Here is a 21,375-nt window from a genome sequence, read left to right on the forward strand (position 1 = left end):
ACTCTTGCAGTTAGCCAGCCTGCTGCTATACTGCCAGAAAATTCTGCTTCCAATTTACACCTCAGTGTGCATTTTTTTCAAGTGAAAACAGAGCTCTGCTCTCCTCACACTCTAAGCCAGTCAGAAACTGTTAACCATGCCTTCAAGAGCTAAACGATATGATGCTAAAACATATGTCAAGAAGACTGTCTAAACATACCTTAGCCTGTGCACACAATTGTTGTGACCAAGAATGAAGTTAACTACGTGCATGTGCTACGAAACTGAATACTTGCATTAAGAAAAACAGAGATCTTCAAACACAAAAATCCCAGAACTTAAGTGTGGAGCTCTGCGATGTCACCCAGGTATCTGTGTTACTCTCTTAATTTTAAAATATTTCCAAATATAATCATGAGTCTGACAGGCTAGTTGAGGGGAAAGATAGTTTTGTAGCAAAAGCTGAGACTGCAGATCAGAAGATCAGGCATCTACCTGCGATCCTACAAGAACTATTTAAAGTATCAAAATCCAATTCCCTATGAGCCTCAGGTTAGTTATGCTTAGGTTAATTTAAAGTCTCTCTCCCAATGGTTTGCTCCAAGTGCCAGTTTATTAGCAATAATTTTGTATCTACAGATGGAATTTTCTTTAGAAAAAAACAGCATCAATATTTAAAATTTTATAACAATCTCTAATCACATACATACGTACACACATTGATCTTTCAGTGAGTATACCACAAAAGACCTCAGCATCTTAAGCAGGCCTTATTCCCCAGTTTCAAACACCATAACCTTTTCTTCTGCCCTAATGATTGAAGTAGATCAGAATTTTTGTACTGCAGCTGGCAGGACTGACAGCCTAGACCTGCTGGAACTTTTATGGAAATATATACTAACTAGAGAGTGAGCCAAATAAAAAATTATTACTGGACAAAAAAAAAAAAAAAAAAAAGCTTTCAGAGTATTTCTAATACTTTCTGATGTTTTTCTGAGCTACCTTCATCTACTCACAGAAAGATATGTAGTTTAAAAAATACACTATTTATTCCTTTTTCTTTTTTTTTTTGAGGTTCTGGCAGAGGTATCATGGCTTATCCACAGGTAAGCATTGGTCTGGTCTTTACTACGTATTTTGAATCCTGTTCCTGGACAGAGAAGCAAGAGCTATGAAAAAGTGGAAACAGAAAGGGTGACAGTAGGAACAAAAGGAAACAAAAACCAAGTAACAAAAATCCAGATAAACAAAAAAGAAAAAACCTTTAATCTTACAATTTCTGTGCAAAGACTGAAAACTTGGTATTGTCAGAAGTAATTAAAGTTGTAAGCAAACAATTTAAAGCCTCAGAATGAAACAATGGGACTGTATTAGAAGGAGGACTAGAAAGAACAGTTTCTGATGGTTGTTTAAGTTCATTTCTGGAAAAATAAAGATTCTGGGAAGAAAAGCTTGAAAAGAGATTTTAGGGTGAGAAGAACTCTTAACAACAGCTAAAAGACCAAAGGTAACAATTTAATTGTGGAAATGGAGCGTGCAACTGGAATTGGGTTTATCAACAGACTGACATGTCTAAGAAGAATGCATTGGTTTTGCAGAAGGAGTATCATACTGTAGAATACCACTGTGAGCAGGACAAACTGTAATCAACTTACTTTTTGTCATCTGACAGGTCAATGTTGGTCCCAAACTTGATTGTTTTAAAAGGTCCTCTTCTCCTCCTCCCAGAGCTGCAAATATAAAAAATGTAATAGGTGAATGTGAAAATGGGAATGATGTAAAAAAAAAACCCACATAAAACCAACTACAGAATTATCACAGTTATACCATACTTACTTATCAGAAGATGTGGACTCATTATCTGAGTGGTCCTTGTGGTGACTCTTCTTCTCATTTTCCTCCTATAAAATGCAATTGTGGAAATGTTTTTATACATATAAATAAACATAAAAGTAAGAATATATATAAAACATATAGGTATAAAGTGATAACATGTTCACAGACATAAGTACCTTTGTTTCAAGATGCTGGTACAATCTTTAAACTATCTGTATCTAAGATTTTATGTGAATATTACTGTTAAGAAAATAAATTTTAAAAAAGTTATTAGTCAAAAGCCATTGCAAAAAATTCTTCATGACTACAAATTCAGTGAAGCTCAGGCCAGGACAACAGAAAATGTCTACACTGTACACATTTCTGCTAGCCTACATTACAGTTACAACTCCTGTTCCTTAAAAGTCAAGCAGGTCTCCCAATATGAAACTAGGATGACTAATATTTATAAAATTAATTTTATAAAATCCATTATATATAAAATCTTTTTAATTTTTCATAGCCATATGCTATTTTAGCATTGCAGTAGCTAGGACCATGACTAGTGGAAAAAAATCTAACCAATATTAAATGATGTAATTTTAACTTTTTAGCAGAGTGGGCTCAAAACCCTATTCTAAAGACTTCTTTTTTGTCAAGTAGAAGGAAAAAGAATAAGACAAAAAGGAGGAAAGTACTGCCTGGAGGCTATCCAAAGATCTCTGGCTTTGAATGGGATTGTTGTTAAATGTCAGTGTGCCCTATGTACCTGAGAAAGTCTTATTCATCCTTTGAATGAAGGACAAAGAGAAACAAAAAGGAACCTAGTGATGATGGATTTATCCAATACTGCAAGACATGTTAAAAAAGCAATGTAATAGTTGTTAGAGGAATAAAAAAAAAAATGATCACTTAGGGCAAGCCAAGAGGATTGTGTCTGTAGAAAGAAGAAACAAGGCTTTCATTTGAACACTGTGGAAAGTCACCTGAGGACAGGTCAAAGCAGTGTTAGGTAAAGGACACGTACTCTTGAAACAATGTCTTTTTGATTTCCAAAGGAAAAATTAAAATCATCATTCTGAAAATTTTATGTGTTACATTTTTACCACCAATTTGTAACAGAGGAAAATAAATAATCAGAAAAACCTGCAGTTCACTTCTTGGTGCAAAACCAAAGCTGAGGTTTTCCTGCTGACAAGCTGGAACTTGATCAATTATGTACATTATTGAACATGTACTTCACTGGAATGCTATGTATATAATGTTCTCCAGCCCCTCTGGAATGATGTTCAAGAATACAGTGCTGGTGCAACTGTTGAAGGGGCACCAGAAAACTTCATTTGATATCCTACTGAAATTTATTACCACTGCACAGGAAGAAAAATCCCATTTATGTCCCGAGCTCTTGATTACTTCAGTGCTCCCACTTCCCAATGGTATTCCTGTTTCTTTTCCTCATCCTGTGTCAGTATTGCTCAAAACCTTGTGACTACCTTCCCTTCTCTTTTCTTCAACTACCGATTAATTTGTTTCTAATCCTTTCCTCCAATGCACAAAGTTTAAATTTAGAATTCCTCTTCCCTTTCTTACTGAAACCATTGCTGTTTCTGTGTAATGGCAGTGAAAACTGCATTTTTCTAATTAACAGCTGGTCAAGAATAACTTTTTGTCTTAGTTCCACCTTAGCCTAATCTTTTTAATAACAGCAGATAACATAAGCCTCTGAGGAGTGCCCATAGCCAATTCCAAGGACGTGTTCACTACTTCAGCAAAAATATTAAAAAGTAATACCAATAAAATAACATTTCAAACATTTCACTCTGTCACATATGTCTAACAACTTCTAAACTAAATAGCAACTGTTATGTTTGGAACCCAACAATAACAAATACGGAAAGCATCAGTCACTTTTCTGGGAAAAAAAAAAGTTATTTTAATATTTTAAACTGTTGTGCTGAAAGACAAGTATGAGTATAAACTTCTAATAAGCCACATCCAAATTAATTCAGGATACTATGAAGAACAAAGAAATCTGATTTCAAAGAGTATGTGAAATTAGAAGCAATACAAGTTAAAAAAAAGGCATCTTAAGTTCTAAATATTTTAATATGAATTTTGACATTATTATATGAAAGCTTAAGCTAACAAGCTTTTAAAGTATGTAATAGCCAGTTTTACATTAAGAAAATTAGGTTTTACATTAAGCATTTGGGAGAAACACCCTATTTGACCCTCTATTCAAAACAGATTTTGTAAATTTACCTGTGCTCTTCAAGCTACTGGAAATGTCTCCTTTTCGTTAACAGCTTCTGTTTGTTTTCAATAGCTGCTACTAATTGGTTCCAGAGTTAGTATACCATTTGTAAACAACTTAAATAATAACAATGGACTTACCCTTAAAGACTCCTGGAATGAGGAGGCCTGGTACTGTGCATATTTAGCAATTGTTGTATGAGATCTACTGCTTTCACAACGCCAGATTTTCTTTGTTCCAGTGGGGTCCCAGTTTTCATCTGCTGGCTGCAGTAGTTGTGTCCTCACTTCTACTATGTGTTCATTATTTGCTTCTACCAATGTCTTAGTAGAGAAGAGTCCTAGATCTAATAAATAGGAATAAAATTTATAAATGACAGTTAAAATAGAATACAAAGTTTCAAGAAAAGACAACATTAATACTTAAAGTTATCTAGAGGTTTAAACCTATTTTCCCCCTCAGCCTTCATAACACAGCCCACCTGTAGGTTAAAAACTAACACTCATGACTAACACTCAAAAAGCTTTTCAGCACACAACAGTAGAAGCTTAGAAAAAACTTGGCAGCTACTGTATGGACTATATTCCAAGAACCTTTTTACATAACTTGTGTAAACAAATCTGCAAACAATGTTTAAATCTATTACCAATAAAGTATTTTTCAGACTATAGTTTTATGAATGCACTTCCAATCATATAACACATTTCCTACCAGCAATGATAATTTTTCTATCTACAGAGTTCAAAATATTGTACACAGTCAGATTATAGATCATTAAATCTAAGCACAAAGACATGTAGCCATCGTTTTCACAGGAAAAAATTCTATCCATAAGCTTCCATATCCACAGCTCAGCTCCTCTCTGTGCTCAACAAAGTCCGCTGGGCTTTGGGGTTTTTTTTTTTTGGAGATGATCGAGATTAGAAACAGTAGCAAAGTGAGAAATGACACATTACCCTAATTACTTGGAATACACAAGTAATACAGTATACAGAAATAAAATATCCACCTTTAGGAACTGAGAGACTACCTTTTAAAAAACACATAAATTTTTTTCCAAAGTAAAAAAAAAACATAGAAAGTAAACTTACCTAATTTAAGCGCTCCAGCAAGGCCACGTATTACAGTAACAGGGTTGTTTGGATTTGTACAAAACTGATGTAAAGGTGGAAAGAAAGCATCTCGTTTATTTTCCAACTGTAAAATGATAATGCAATATTAGATGTCAGATGAACTTAGACTCCTTATTTGTAAAATAAGAAAGAATAATAAAAAAAAAACCAACACAAAAAAAGACAGGAATGTTCTCCATTTCCCTGCACTGTGGGGAATGAACAGCTACATCATACAACCCTTTCCATGTTAAAAGCTAGGTTCATTCCTGAAATTAATTTGTTACTGCAATTTATTTCTTGGCATGAATTATTCCCAGGTTGCTTTGGCTTTTGCAATTCAGGTTTCCTGCAGTTTATTTCTTTATCTGACAGTAGCCTTGTACATTCTCTAAATCTACAGAATTCTCTGAAGAGCAAGATAACATACTAACTTTCTTTACAGAAGTCAAAAAGCTAATTCTACAGGTAATGTATATAAGAAACAGTATAATTAAAAAGACTATTCTCGCAGTGTATCTCATGTTAACCAGAAAGGTTGATTTGATTTTCTTATGCTTTTGTACACCTATGACCTCAATTTTATGCTATAGTCTCCCCCATCCCCCATCTTTTTTTTTTTTTTTTAAATGGTTGTGAATCTTTTAAAATGCTGAAGACACCTCTTTGAATAAACAAAATACAATACAGAGTTCCCGAATATTGGGACCCACGCAGTACATGTGCTGCAACATGGTGACTTACCAGCTTTGTACGGACTCAGCAAAGCTGTGATGGATTTTTAACAAGGTAGATTAATTCAGATGCAACACCTGGAGAAAACTGGAAGCATTATTGCTTCCAACTTAATCTAGCTCTCTGGCAGACTGCTTGTGTAGTATCACACCAAAGTGCTGACTGCTTCTGGCCCCCAAGTTGGGCTGAGCAAAGCTAACTTGAGGTTTTCACACCAGCTGTATGGATGTACTATAATTTATTCTTCTGTTATCAAGGAAGTGGACATCCTATAATTTATTCTTCTACTGCTAAGGAAGGTAGCTCAAACTCTTCTAAAGCTATTATAAAACTTTATTTTCAGAACAGAAGTTTTAATGGTTGTGTAAGAAAATACTATGCAACTAAAACCTGTCTTTTGCTAATGACATTTTGTTCTTAACACCACCTCAACTTTTACAATTTTTTTTTTACTATATTTTGAAGCAGACTGTTAGTAGAGTTTAGTTTAATTACTTGCTCATTTATACCTAAACTATCACTTGCAAAAAATGTACATACATATTTGAAATATTGTACATTGTATCTAATGAACAGTTTTGCTTATTCATGCCAATACTTTGAGTATTAAAAAATAAACAAAAAATTCTGAAGCTGTTTTTCCTCTTGTTTACTGAAATTCTTAATTTACAAGTACTTTAAGAGTCAAACTAAGTCTTAAAATTTTTTTTAAGGTTAGCATTTTCCCAGCTTATACACTAGTTGGGAGAGCACTGTAATTAGAATTCAGCCGTGAATACTGCATCTTTAAAATAATTACATTATTTAATTCAGATATCCAAATAATTACAAAAGACAGTCAACAATGTACTTCTACCATTAGATTTACTTACATAAATACTAGGTGTAGGTGGATTCAGCTTGTCCTTTGGCAAGGGAGGGTATGGTGGAGGCGGTGGTCGTGGAGGTGGGCATTTATCCAATAGAATACTACTGTTAGATAAGCCATTTTTACCCAGATTCCTAAAAGGAAAGAAGAGCTGCCTCTGTCAATACTTGACAAATAAAATAAATATATATTAGTGTCATCTCTTCTGCAAAATAATGATGTATAAGGAGAAACCATAATTCAAGATGCAAATAAAGCTCATATTTTAATCAAGAATTCTCAGTGTATAATTTGATAATATTCAAAATAATTCCCACTTTGCCTGCCAAATCTGCAACTTCACCACTATTAGTTAAAAATATAGCCATTTTAAACAAAAGCAACTATGACTCATTTGACAAAATTTAACAGAGAAAGCAGGTTTCAACTAGAAATAGAGAAGAACCTTATTAGGTCAGCACTGGCTGGTGGATGATGAATTCATAGTAGCTGAGATAACGCAGTCCAGTAATGCTGTGCATAGCACTGTGGCAGAGCACAAAGTCAGAAAATGACAATGCCTCAGCCAAAAAACTGCTGAGTAACAAAAACCAACTACAACTACACTAACGACAATAAATTGAACAACCACCTACCCCTCTCTGATTTGTACATTTTGAAGCTAGAAGGAGCCACTGCTGCATAATCCCTTTGAGCAACAGAGGAAAGGACCTACCCTGAGCGAGTTGCTGTGTCAACACCCATACGTGTACTTGAGTGAGAACTTCGCCTGTTGTATTTGCAGCCTTTCTCTGGAGATTTCCAGATGGGGATAACCCACCATATGTGTGTTAACTTTTCCTATAATGAATGACCTGAAAAATCTGCATTCTAAGCTTAGTCTATATTCAGTTTCCAGTCACTATCACCAGTAAAGTATTTGTTAACAAAACCATCCCTTAATTTTTTGTCTGTTAAAAATGACTCAGCTACTTCAAAATTCTTCAAACTAACCACTATTCAAATCCTTCTTCCAATCTCACTTGATTCACTAGCTGTTGTTACCATCTCTCAACACCCCACAAAATGGGATAATTCTACATGCATAATTTAGTATCTTCATAAAACTCACTGGTTACAAAAAAGTTGTTCTGGTAACAACAGTCTTCAGCAGAAAACACATCTGACTTCTATTAGGTGAAACTCCTAGCAATAGAGTTCTTCTCTAAAACACAGAAACTGTGACACTGGCACTGAGAAACATCATAGAGCTGGATGCTGGCATGTGAGAGCCCTGCTTCGAATCAAGCTACCACAAGCCACAAGTAAGATGGACTTGGGGCTTGAGATCAGATCAGACTGACTGTTATGACAAACACTTTAAGGAAAATGAGCAGACATCTCACCTACCCCAGGCTGCAGCAAAGAAGAGCATCCTGAGAAACTGGTGCTTATAATGACAAACAAGTCAGTCAGTCAGTTCAGAACTTATGCCAGCTTTCTAATTCATACATTGCTCTCCTCTGACAGGAGATCAGACCAATACAGACAGAGACATATTTAACAACTGTCTCCAAAGCACGCCTGTCAAAATACCAAACACAGCTTATTCCTTGTGCTAGGTGAGTCTAATGCCAGAATAGATCGCAACTTCAAAGAAACTGAAAGACAAATGTGGAAGCTTTAATTAGGCATCATCCAACTTGGCAAAAACCTCACTGACCATTGCTTAACTTCTGATGTAGTTGTTGCAAAGACCCTACGCCTCCCTCCCCCCCCCGCAATAAACATGGCAATATAAAATCACCATCACCCAAAGAAATTTATCACCCATGGTTGCATGAATCCTTAATTCAGACCATCTATGCAAAGTGAAACTATAATCTGAATAGCAGGTATTCAAAGTAACTATAACCTTTGCATTATCAAACTGAAAAATAAAACAAAGAAAAGCAAATGCGTAGTATTAAAAATCAGAGAACTATGACAACATTCAGTTTGAACTGATGAAGTTCTCAGGCAATTTCTGAGGCAAGGAAGATGAGAAAGACTGAACCTGAAGAAAAAGGGACATTGCCCAGAACTAGCGTGACTTCAGCTACTGTAGTCACAAGATAATCAACACAGCGAAAGCTCAGTAAAGCCAGGGTATATGGCATCTTCAGGGAAGAGGGACAATAGAGAAAGGAGAAACTCCTGTGTGCTCAGAGAAATTACAGGTCTGAAAAGGCAAAGGAGATACAGAAGAAAGCAGACTGTACAGAGGAAAAGATCAGATGAACAGAGATATCTCATAAACCCACCACTTGAAGCTGATACTACCAAATGTATGCCACAGTTTCCTATTAAGTTACTAAAACCCTGTGTGGAAATTTCAAGAGGAAAGGGGCCAAAGAAAAGCAAAGCTGAGATAGGAAAACGCTCGTAATTCAAGTGGCACAGCAAACAGATGGGCAGAATATTTAAAGTTGTCCTTAACAGACCAGTTTCACTCTATCATCTTTTTTTTGTCCATGAATCAGAGTAACTTACTATTAATAACAATACAAGAGAGCTATTAACGAATAACACTGTAACTGATAGTGTGCAAAACAGAGAATGGAAATTATAAAAAACACCACAGAAGTACTAAAAAGATTTGTTACCGGCACCTGAAATGAAGCGGTGTAAGTATCCACTGCCAGCCTCTCCACCTCTGGGAAATACAGAAGTATGGCCAGTGCAAGGAAAGTGAAAGACCCTTTTTGACCACAGCAACCGTGAGGAAAATCTCACCTATCTCTGTTTCAAGAGCATATTTTTTGTGAGAGGATTTCATACTGGCTGAAAGAGGCAACAGATGCAATGCTCAAAAAAAACCCAAGCCTGGTTTAGGCCTGGAAGAGAAACTGGATACCCAAACAGTCACCTACAACGCTGTGACAGACAAATTAAGAGAAGGACAGGCTTCATTCATTTAAATTGACTTTCCAGAGGGAATTGGCTTTTTCATAGACTGCACAGGCAGGAGAACACCCTTCATTCCCGCAGAGTGGGAAAAGAAGGCAGGAGCAGCTGTCAGCCTCAGAAAGGTAGGGACAGAAGCGCACACTGATGTGCAGCATTGACCTGAGTCAGAGCTGCAGCTCCCAGCTCCCTGCAATTTGCTCGATGGGTAAAAGCAACAACTTATGCAACTGCTTCATCCTGAGGAGCAAACTCAAACTGCCATGCTTATGAGTGACACCAACCACTATGGTGGTGCTTGGATTTCATGTAATTAAGGGATCTCTTGAATAATCAGTCACCAGATTCATTAAAACACCCTTTTTTTCCATTTTGCTGCTTTCTAGGATACACTCCCACACCAGCCTTCAACCTTTGAGAACAACTTCCCCTCCGGCTGTACCAAACCAGATAGTTAACCAGAAGCAGAGATGTGACTCAGTTTGCTTTGCAACAGTCACACATCCACTTCATTATATAGCACTCGCTCCCCAGTCCGTGCTTTTAGCAAATATTAACACAAATAATTCAAGGTTATCTAGGGATTTCTTGACAAATGGAGACTGGCGGCTTAGCCTGAGATGATGCCTTCATCCATCTGCCACAATTCTTCCCTCAAGTTTACTATTTTCACTACATCAAGAATATTAAAGTTAACATGATAAAACTTATTTTCCAAGAACCAGGACTCATTATCATTAATTGCTATCCTTTACATTTATTAATCACCTCAATAATTTTATTATTTTGCTCAAGCCTACTGTCAGATGGAAAGGATTACACTTCTTTCTCAGAAAGTAGTTCCATAGTGCTTTTCAAGTCCAAGAACCATAAAGAAAATCTGTATGAACGATAAACAACGATTCTCTGGCCTGCTCTTTCAGAGCTCATGGATGTATGTTATCCAGGCCTCTGACTTAAAAATGCCAAATTTAAGCATAACTACTGTTTAACCTTCTCCTTGATTACTGTGAAAACAGAGAGTGTGTTATCATACATCCCATGATGTGAACATCATATCTGCCTTTTTCCCAAGCACAGAACAAAAATACTTATTGAACTATCTTGCCTCTATTAACTATTCAAATAGCTCTGTGCAGTCATTAAGCATTAGTGTTTTTTGTGTTTCTTCTTTTTCATTCTTGGCTACAGTTTTCCTCTTCCAAACTTCACTTCTGAGTTTTCTAGAACTCTTAGCTTCAGTACTTGTAAAAATATTTGCCCTTTTTGTTTTTAATTGGGAGATTGTGACTTTTTGAGGATAATGAAAAGTTCCTAAACTATTTCCAGTTATCTGTACATTTGGAGTTTAGGTACACTTTACAGGCTAAAACAGAGTAAGTTACAATCATTTGCACGTAAGCAGTTATTTGTGTTGTGAAGTCAGTCTAAGTGAATTATTATTTGAGGATTAGCTGCATGAGAATTAACAAGGTTTTACTGCTCAAGAGATTATAGTTATTCTGAAGAACAAAATTAATACCCTCTCTTCCCCAAATAAAAATCACTAACATGAGTACAAGGAACTGTGGATTTATGTGATACTCTATCTCAAATCTATCAGAATTAATTAATCTACAAAGAAGAATGAACAAAACATTTGAAAAGTGTGCCTGCAGAAGGAATCAGTTGAAGCACTGGGATGCACAGTACTTACTTGACCCAGTCCTGATTCAAAACAGAAATACCTAGCCTTTCTTAACAATTACTGAATACAATTAATTGCTTTCATACTGCAAGTTATTACAAAAACACAGAAAAATATCTGTCAACACCCATCACCCTGGGAATGAGGCAGTTACTCACAACATCTAACTTGGGCTCTCTGAAGCTCACCTCCCCAAGCTCATTCTATAGCCAGCAGAGAGAGAGATGAGCTCACAAAGGGAAATATAAAGAAGTTAAGTCAAGCTTATATTATGCTTAAATGCAAGTAATGCCACATAATTATACAACCTGTTTCTCATGCAATTCTCTACCCCAGCCTTTCACAACTAGGTACTACCTGGCAATACTCCCAGAGATCTTTCTTTTTAAACCTACAGAAAATCCTACAATAGAATTGTGGATTTTCTCATTATGCAAATATATTTCTAATAATTTTTGAATTCTGTTCTGGTTTTGACCTCAATAGTACAGGTTGGCAGTGAATTTCATAGGTTAATTGTATGTTATGTAAGAAGTAATGTTCCTTTTTTTCTTTTCTTAATGACTTTTACATCCTTCCTTTCTATTTCATTTGCTAATCACCTTGTTCTTAGGCTATAAGACAAACAGAATCACATTAATGACTTACGTAAGAAATGCATTATAACAAATGGTACCGAACTTTCTCATATGCTTGCCTTCCCCCTAAACAATAAATCTTTCCTATGTTTTTTTTAATCCCAGATAATTCTGCTTCCCATCTGCAGATTTCTGTATTTGCCTTTTGAAACAAAACGGAATGTCTTACTCTAAACATGGTCTAGGTTGTGAAATCACAATATTTCAAATTTGATTCTTAAAACTTTTGCTATGGTGAAGTTGACTTGCCAGAAGTAATGTGCCTTTAGAACAGCTGAAGAATTTTGCCTTCAAGCCAAAAAAGTCCTTTGCTTACAGACAAAGAAACCTCCCAAAAAAGCAAGAATTGCTTTTGTTGGTTTTGTTTTTAACAACAAAACACAAACTTAATCCAACTCCTTTCTCCGCAAAGTACTTCCCCTCAAATAGATTTAGGCTCTTTGCCTCTCGATTGCCGAGTTCCCAAACCAGTGATTCCCTAATTGACTTCACAAAGCAGGCTTAATTGCCAGGGAGCAGCACCTTCAGAAAGGTCAGCCCAAGTCTGCTTCTGCCCCAGGCTTCAGCACAGAGCCCACCAAGCAACGAGATGGCTGTCCGCTCTAGCCTCTGCCTTGCTTTTCCCACTCCTCCCCATGAAGCTTATTTCCTACGCTTGTGTACATGCTGGCCATTTATCAGACCCTTTTCCAGACTGTTTAGCCCAGACCATCTCCTGTTTGCCGTCCTATACTTTTATCATTTTCCAAGGTCCCTTGAGAGACAGCTAATCTCTCCTGGTCTCCCGACATTTTCTTTTCTCAATGGACTGCTCTCTACTCTTCCTCTTTGCACACCAAGCAAAAAGAACTACAAAAAGGCATGCTAGCCCCTTTTAATACACATTACCATCAAGCCTACACCTCTCATTTGCCTTCCCCAATTAAGCCAAATTGGTAAAGCTTTCACGTTCAGAAATGCTTTATAGTTTTCAGATTAGTCTTTCCATATATCACCATAAAACTGACAACAGCAACTTTCAGCTGACACAAAGTTGCCCAGTTACCCAGCTAGGCTCTTTAGAATCGTTTGAGGACCTCTTGCACGGACTTCTCCAAGTCATTATCAAACAAAAGTTTTATTTGGAGATTTGCCTGTTCTTTCAAGGCTGTGAACAAGGTTTAATAGATAATGGTAAAAAAAAAAAAACTAAGCTATTTCTTGTTTCTTTTATGAGAAACAAAACAAGTCAACTCAGGAACTTCTCTACACTGCTTAAAGGAAGGACTTGACCTCACGTGGGTTTTAGAAAAGGCAAGTGATGGACCCTCTGAACTAAGACGGGTACTGGATTTTTAACATCACTCCTCCAGGATGTTAATTAGATGCACCAGTTGAAACGCAGAGCTAGAAATCAGCTGGTTTCACTTCAGCAAAAATAAACAGCTGGAGTGTTAAATCTCAAGTCTTGTGATAACGTTTCATTAATTCTCCTTTCAGAAGAAAAGATACTTACATTTCTACGAGTACAGAGAAGAGCTTTTGATAACGATCTTTTTAAGGAGACCTCATACACAACTAGACAAAGCAGCACATTTTTCTTTTTTTCTCCATGTATTAACAAACGGCTTTTCTAATAACAAACTCAGAGCAGTTATTCCTAACATATTTTCTTCTTTTAATCACACGGTTTTCACTTATGCTCAAAATTACCTTTTTTTTTTGGTTGGGGTTTTTTTTAATGATCTCAACAGGGGATTTTCTCTAAGAATCTAAGGAAACATAATTAATTTAATAGTACCCTCTTTTATCTGTTTTTTTTGCTCCGAGGCTTGAAGAAATTTAGTTTACTATGTAGACAGTTTACCAAATATAATAATTTAGTGGTTTTATAACCACCCTAAAATTTACTGTTGCAATCAGTTTTATTGGTAGGGAAGACTAACCAAATCACACTTACACTTCCCAGAATCACCTCCCCAATTCTCTTTCATCTGTACACTCCAACAGCAGTTTAACAAGATGAGCCCATTTGTTACCCTACTGTTCTCCAGAACAGCATCTTAATGAGATTTGCATATTTTAGTCAATAGCTCAGCTACTGCATTTCTAAATTCCTTGTAGCTTTTCAATGAACATTGTCTAGCCCTTCAAGGGAAGCTCCTTGTAGGAGTATCAATTGCTATGCCAGCACCTTCTGTTTGACCCCTTCTCAGCCTCCTAAACAACCTCATTTCACCGCATGAATAGAATAGGTCTCTGTTAAATATTTCCTCAACATTCTCACCGAGGAAGATGGATATAAAGAAACTTTTCAGCCTCTGCAATGATCTTGCCCTACTTAAGCGCTCCCTTTAGCAAAACAAAACGTTTACCAATTCTGTTCCTACAGACCAGACAACCTATTCACATATAATAAAAAAAGAATCAAACGGAGTTTTCTATTTGGCATGTGTTTCGCATTTTATGATACAAAGCATGTCCTTTCACCTAATGGCTTCACTTGAGCAGCTTTTATTAAGATGACACTTGTTTACATAAAGAAAAATTACAATCTCCCAGCATTTATTTTTGCCTGACTACTTCCATTTTTATTTTATTGTAATGCATGATTTCTGAACCCCTTTTCTAATAATTGCTTTTACCTTAAAAACCACCAAACTTCCGTACCTCTGATGTTCCTTTGTTCTTAAGCAACAAGTCTGTTAATGCTGCTAGGATTTTACAAGTCAGTTTTTGGTGGTTAGTATTACCATGTTGCTTCCTGATAAAATCCCTGCTGTGAGATGAGGAACTTCATTACACTGCAGTTCACTATCCTGTAGTAGGTCAATTATAGTTATGTTGTGAATCAACTCTTGTGCATTACTTAATCCCAAACTGCTAATAATTCCAGGTCTTTTGTGCTCTAAGCATAAATAAACCTGTAGGGTCTAAAAGATGTAAAAAATGGCTTCTCTTAGACAAGACTTTTTTTAAAAACCTGTAAGCATTTGAAAAAAAGATTATTTAACAAACAGACTTCTGAGGAATTTCAATGTGACTTAGAAGTAACATAAACACTCTGGTTTTGAAGCAAGCATACAGTAAACACAGCCAAATGCAGAATAATGAGGAGGAAAATAAAAATGATTAATCTAGAGCTCCAGCTATAAAAAAGCAAGTTACATCTACCTGTTCCTACCTGCCAAAATGCCTTTTTTTCCCCCTAGATAATACCATCAGGACAATAGGGCAACAGACTGCATCAAGTAAGTATTGTCAGATAGCAAGAACAACATGCCAGAAGATAAAAGAATATAATTATCCACATTAGAGATGAAGCCGGAATGTCTTTCTGAACATATCAAATAAAATAAGGGTATGTATGTAACAACTGGCAAATATTAATACATTTAAGGCCCAATCCAGTGTGGCTCCAATATATAAAAACGAATACTACAGGACAACTCCCCTCTCCCTGTGCATGAAGTTTATTCTAGCACAGGTGTTTGGTTTTTGTTAAGAAAAAAAAATATTTTCAGGTTTTCTATTGTGCATACTTTTTTTGCAATTTTTACAGTAATTCTAAAAATCAACATTTTTGGTCACAAATTTACTTTTGTACCTCAAGACACCGCTTACAGAGATAGCACACAAATGTAATCAGTACTATGGGAAGTACTTTCAATTCTTTGTTTTTGTATTACCTTACACTGTGTTAAAATAAAGGTTAGCATGCAGTATCGAAGTTCATAGTATCTGATATATTCGTAGATAAACATCTTCTATTCTATTATGTATAAAGGCTGACTTATTTCGCAAATAAGCAGGGCTTTCAGCAGAATATCTTTCAGTATTCTCCCCTCTAGACATTATTCCCTATGTCAATCATGCACACAGTATCTGTGACAAGGATGTTCTCCCCGGAGCTCTGCTCCTGAGCCATCACGGGCATGCATGCACACCTTCAAACTCTATATATTTTAAAACAAAGCAAGGGCTAATCAACTAGTTAGTACATGGCTGGGATAGCCTTGTCCTCAAATTTATGCAGGTAAACTGTAGGACATATAAGGATGGCAGGAAAAAAAAACCTATTACTATATTATATAGCAGTTATATTAGATAGTTATTATTTCTATTGGTATGATTAAAAAAAAAAATGTGGACAGGACCTTTTCCCTAACAGATAACCAGCCCTAGGAACAGGTCAGGAACAATAATAAGGAGCACAACAGAATTTTCACATATGAAAAACTAACTGTCTGCCTTTACACATTAGGCTTACCCTAAAATGTTGCAATTGTTACCTTGTTGCCAGTCCCACAAAATTTCTCAGAATCTCCTTATTATTAGAAAACATATGCAGACACTTTCCAGCAAGCATAGTTTGACTAGGAGAGATCCTGTCTCTAAACTTTGTAAAAGTAGTCGCAGCCCAGACTGAAGCATTTCTTGACCTCCTAAATGTTGCTAAAAAAACAAGTCTCTCCTCCACTTTTGCCATTGCTCATCCTGCTTTATTATCCAGCTTCTAAGTCCTCTGCCTTGCTGAATTAAGGTGCAGACAGGCTCAAGAGGGAGCTCTCAATCTCTACTCAATGAGAAAGAATGTAAAAGACACATCTAACACTTTTTGAGCTGTCTGCAAAGTACATAGGGCAAAGTATTAGCTTACCCTCCTTGAAAAACAATGATTACGTGAGCCTGGGAAAAAATAAGGACTACATAAACCCAAGTGAAACACTGTAGAAAAAGACAAGAGACCTGATCACCACATTAGGAAGTACTTCTTTCAGGGTCAGTATTTCATAATTAGGATCCCTGAATACCGTTAGAAACTCTTATGTACAATTTAAAGCAGAACTTGGCATCATCCCAGTGAGTAAGCTAAAGAAAGCACAATGGCAGTATCTGGCTAAGCAAAAAGTGAACTTGACATGCAGGTCGTGGCAAAGATCTATGGGTTCTGGCCATGCTTAAAACTCACCCTTTCTGCACTGAATTCACAGGTTCAAGTTGGAGTCTGTCAACAGTCTTTGGCAGGCAGATTTGCTCTGCCTCTCCTTAGACAAGGTGCTGCTAGGAACTCAGTAGCCATTACTCAGCAGTGCTCTGCCATGCCTGTGACTCGCTGAAAAGCCTGCTGTTGGCACACCAGCCTGGGCGAGAGCTACACCGCAGTGGCTCGGCATCCTCTCCAGCTCCAAGCACGGGAGGAGCAGCCTTGCACCTGCCTGCCTGCAGCAGAGTTTACATTTGCTTAGAAAAGCCCCTGCAGACACTTCTGTGTCACTTACAACAAAATTTTTAAAATTTCTTTTGCTATAATGAAGCCACAGTTTTTGAAGTAGAATAAGGATAGAAAACCACCTTAATTTCTAAAATAAAGGCAGGATAATAAAGTATCACTGGGAATACGACCTCTATTAATGAGCACAAAAGCAAAGACTTGTATTAAAAGCCAGTTGAGGATTTTTGTAGTAAAAATGCTCAACGTTTTGCTACTGAACACAAACTGCAGATCTCACCTATAAAGAGCTTGATAAACAGCACACTGAAACAATCAAAATGCAACATTTGACTAGAGGAATACATTTCCCATTACTCTCCCAAGAAAGGTGCATGCAAATTTCTGCTAAGCAAATTCTGAAGACACAGATCAGCTAAACTTCAAGAAAAGAACTTTAAGTCTGTAACAATTTATTTTATTTGCATTTGCAAGGCACTCATCCTAACAACACGTGTTGACATTATTTTTATAGTTCTACCAGCAAGAACACGTACAGAGTCCCAGTTAAAAAAAAAGTTAAAACTCAATTTTTATCAATGTAGTAGAAACTTCGCTTGAAAATGAATGTTACAAGAATTAATATTTTAAAGATGACAAAATAAGCTCCCTATAGTTTTTTTTTCCCTCTTCTAGGAAATTTGTCTTTGTAACAGATACCTACAACCACTATACCATGATCAGTATTAGTCACCAAATGCCAGTACATTAGAAACTAGTAACTCTCAATCACAATAACAGATGCAGCTTTTCTGCATTTAACTGACTTATGGGTGTGCAGTGGAAGAAGGATATAAACATGCTTTTATCACTTTTTTAACACCAAAAAGGGTCATGCTGAAAAGCACCACATTTGCTGTGTAATCCCAAATAAAATATTTTGGAGTAAAATATATTGAGATGGCAAAAATTCCAACAAGAATTCTGACACCAGAAAAACATAGGTAACGTTTCAACTAAAAGAACTGTAAACACAGTTAGGTATGGAAAATAGCAGTTAGAGTACAAGCCAAAACATTCAATAACCATGTGCTTGTGATTAAAGGGACCTCTGTGAACTTTAAAGGTACATCTTAGGTAATATTTTGCAAATGGCAACAACTGTAAGACATGGATACAGAAATTACAGTGCTCTAAATGGTCATTTCAATTTCTCAGCATGTTTGGATTTCAAATAAAATTATTTTGAGAAAGAAGGCAAATCTCTCCAAAGACTACCTAGAAAATCTAAGGACTTTGAGGTAGTCTACATAGGGAAGGCTGTGAACAGTAAGCACGAAGTATGAATTTGCAAAGCTAACTACTCTCTGACAGGCTCCCTTGTTAGTACATGCAAGCATGAGCTCACCCTACCTTTGAAGGAGAATTAATTACTTTTGAAAAGCTTTGTCTAAAATGTGTCTAGTGGAGTTTGCTCCCCTTTCAATGGAATAAACTATCTTTGTTTAATGTATATTAAGACTGATAACATGGTGCATTAATACCAGACAGTTACATACAGTAAACAGAGTTTACAGTTCACTAGCTTCCCCATGTAGATAAAGTTTCAGCATGTAACAACATAAATCTGTCTATTTCTGAGGAGAGGTGACTGAACGTCTCGCATTTGTCTATGTAACTAACACATCATACTTCTGCCTGCCCGCACATTCATACTCTATAGGTGCTCCAAAGTACCTATATACTCCAAAGCCTCATAAAGGAACCTTTACCCTTTTAAGTAAAGACAAAATTGGAAGTACTGCTGCCAGCTTTAATGGAAAATTAAGCCAGCCACTGAAATACTTTTCCATTTTCATCACATATATTTTAAGTGTCGGCACTTGTAACATTGTCCATGAAAAACTCCTACAATACTTCAAGATGCCTAAGGATCTCACTCTGATCATAAAATTTCTTCAGTGATGACAAAGCACAGTGCAATAATAAGAGCAACACTATATGCAGAGCTCTGCTATTGTGCAGGATGTCTAAATATAGGGCTTGTAAGTGGTGTGGAGGGAGGAAAGTCTCAGAAGGTTGCAGAATAATCACTAAGTCTTAGAAAAATATTTTATTACTACTGTAGCAAAACACATCTTTCCTTGATGCAGGGAAGTCTCTGAAATGATCCTTTTTATTGTTAGAGCCTGTATCTAATGAAAGAGTTGGATTTGAAAGAGACTCTGAAAATGTGCTTGCTGGATATAACCCTCAAATCCCAGCACTCTGACTTCTGCTGGAGGTTCCTACCCTCTGACAACTACACCATTGTCACACTGATAACCCAAACTATGCAATCCTCAGATGTATTTCCATTTCTTTTTCTTTGGAAAGAGGGGGGAGTTTACCTGCCATTTTTGGTGATTTAACAACACTGAGATAAGAAATAAATACCTAAGAATCATATAGAAATGTCAAGGCCTGGAGCCTGGTGTCTCTGCTACACTGCTTTTTAATAAGACAGACCTAGGAACCACCAGAAGTGTTAAGGGAATGCATTTAAGCTGACTACATGGATATAAAATGAGCCTAATCATTCTAGTGCCAACATGCCTGTTAAGAAGATGGGACTTATGCGTCAGAGAGGAACGCTGGCAGATTTAGCAGCAGCGGTTTATGGTATTATTGCCCTCAGTCCACCACCCTCCTCTGCCAGAGGCCACTGGCTATGGCACAGGTGGCTGAATTTGCTGCATTTCTATACCACTATATCACTCTATCTATACCACTGCAGCTTACAGTATAACATCTTTGCCAGAAGTCACTGCTAAGAAGCATCACCTCAAACTTCTATAACCTAGTCTTCCACACTCCATGCCATCCTGTATTACTAGCAATGAAGACACCAAGGAAAACTCTGTGCATTTTTCACAATCACACTGTAATCACTGCCAGGTTTCCTAGTGGCTGGCCTCACTTTTTGCCTTAACCCATCATGCATCTGATCTAAAATGATTCAAGCTTACTGACTAAAGACAAAAAACAACAGTAACATACCTGCTGATCAACTGGGATATAAGACGGACCAAGACTTACACCTCTGAAGATTCAAAACTATCCAGACTGTAATGCAACAGACCTACAACTAGCTGAAAGACTGCATTTTTAAAGCACAATCCACCACATGAATAGATCCTATACTTGAGCTATAGGTAGTGAAACCACCACTATCAAAAGAGCCATCTCTGGTACAGAACTGGAAGGACAAGCTGATACACCAGATGGCTGTGTGACCACTCAGAGGAACACCAACAGGTGGGAGAAATGGGCCAACAGCAATCTCAAGAATTTCAGCAAAGGGAAATGCCAAGTACCACACCAGGGGAAGATAACCCCATGCACCGGTACATAAGAAAACAAACATTTTTACTTCAGGGGTGACCAAACACTGGAACAGCTTGCTTGTCTGGGCAGGTTGTGGAGTCTCCATCCTTGTGCAAGTACTCAAAACCTGGCTGGATGTGGTTCTGAGCAACCTGCTGTGAGCTGGGAGGTTGGATTAGATGATCTCCAGAGGTCCCTTCCTGGACCTCCCACCTCAACCATTCTGTGATTATTTATCAGTTTTGCAATGAGTACACCGATTTGTAATGACAGACCAGATGTGGACGACTTATTCATATCAAGAAAAAAAAAAGATTTTTTTAAGAGCTTAACACTAGCACTGAACATGATTGATTTTTTTTTTTTTAACAGTCATAATTTCCAACATCTACTCTGCTGCTGTTGTTTCTTATCTAAGGAGAAGTGCTTGTATTGTACCCATAAACTATGTCTATAAAAGACAACTGGTTAATAAGTAAAAGAAAAAAAAATCCAAACAACTGATTTTCCTTTTGTAGGAGCTGTATCAAAGCTCCTTATAGAAATTAAGCCTTAAACCCAATGAAAAGGATACAAGTTTTGAAGCAATAAATGTATCTGTCATTTACTGATATCAGGTCCCTATTTCAGAATCTTTCTTCTATAAGAAAACAATCACATAAACGTCACCATTAGATGCAGTGGTCAAACACTTTTTTACAGTTTACAATAGACTTTTCAACTATATTCTCTATAGTAGCTAGAGTTTCATGAAACAAAATCTAAAGGTTTTGAAAAGAAAGTGAGGAGTGTACAAACTGATGTT

General features: G+C 36.7%; 1 protein-coding gene across 24 annotated transcripts in view; it reads right to left on the reverse strand.

Moving 5' to 3' along the window:
- The window catches only part of KDM6A (lysine demethylase 6A), a 162,341-nt gene that overhangs the window by 16,839 nt on the left and 124,127 nt on the right, over window positions 1–21,375 (reverse strand). For all 24 annotated transcript variants that reach the window (XR_012039815.1, XR_012039816.1, XM_072847822.1 and 21 more), the window contains 5 exons: window positions 6,768–6,897; window positions 5,140–5,245; window positions 4,189–4,394; window positions 1,816–1,880; window positions 1,635–1,709 (listed from right to left, as the gene is read on the reverse strand). Coding sequence is in view for 22 of the 24 variants with exons in the window: in XM_072847822.1 (XP_072703923.1) it covers window positions 1,635–1,709; window positions 1,816–1,880; window positions 4,189–4,394; window positions 5,140–5,245; window positions 6,768–6,897 (582 nt within the window). In the remaining 2 variants the exon portion in view is untranslated. The remainder of the gene's footprint in view (window positions 1–1,634; window positions 1,710–1,815; window positions 1,881–4,188; window positions 4,395–5,139; window positions 5,246–6,767; window positions 6,898–21,375) is intronic.

Source organism: Ciconia boyciana, chromosome 1 (genome assembly GCF_034638445.1).
Source record: "Ciconia boyciana chromosome 1, ASM3463844v1, whole genome shotgun sequence".
NCBI lineage: Eukaryota > Metazoa > Chordata > Aves > Ciconiiformes > Ciconiidae > Ciconia > Ciconia boyciana.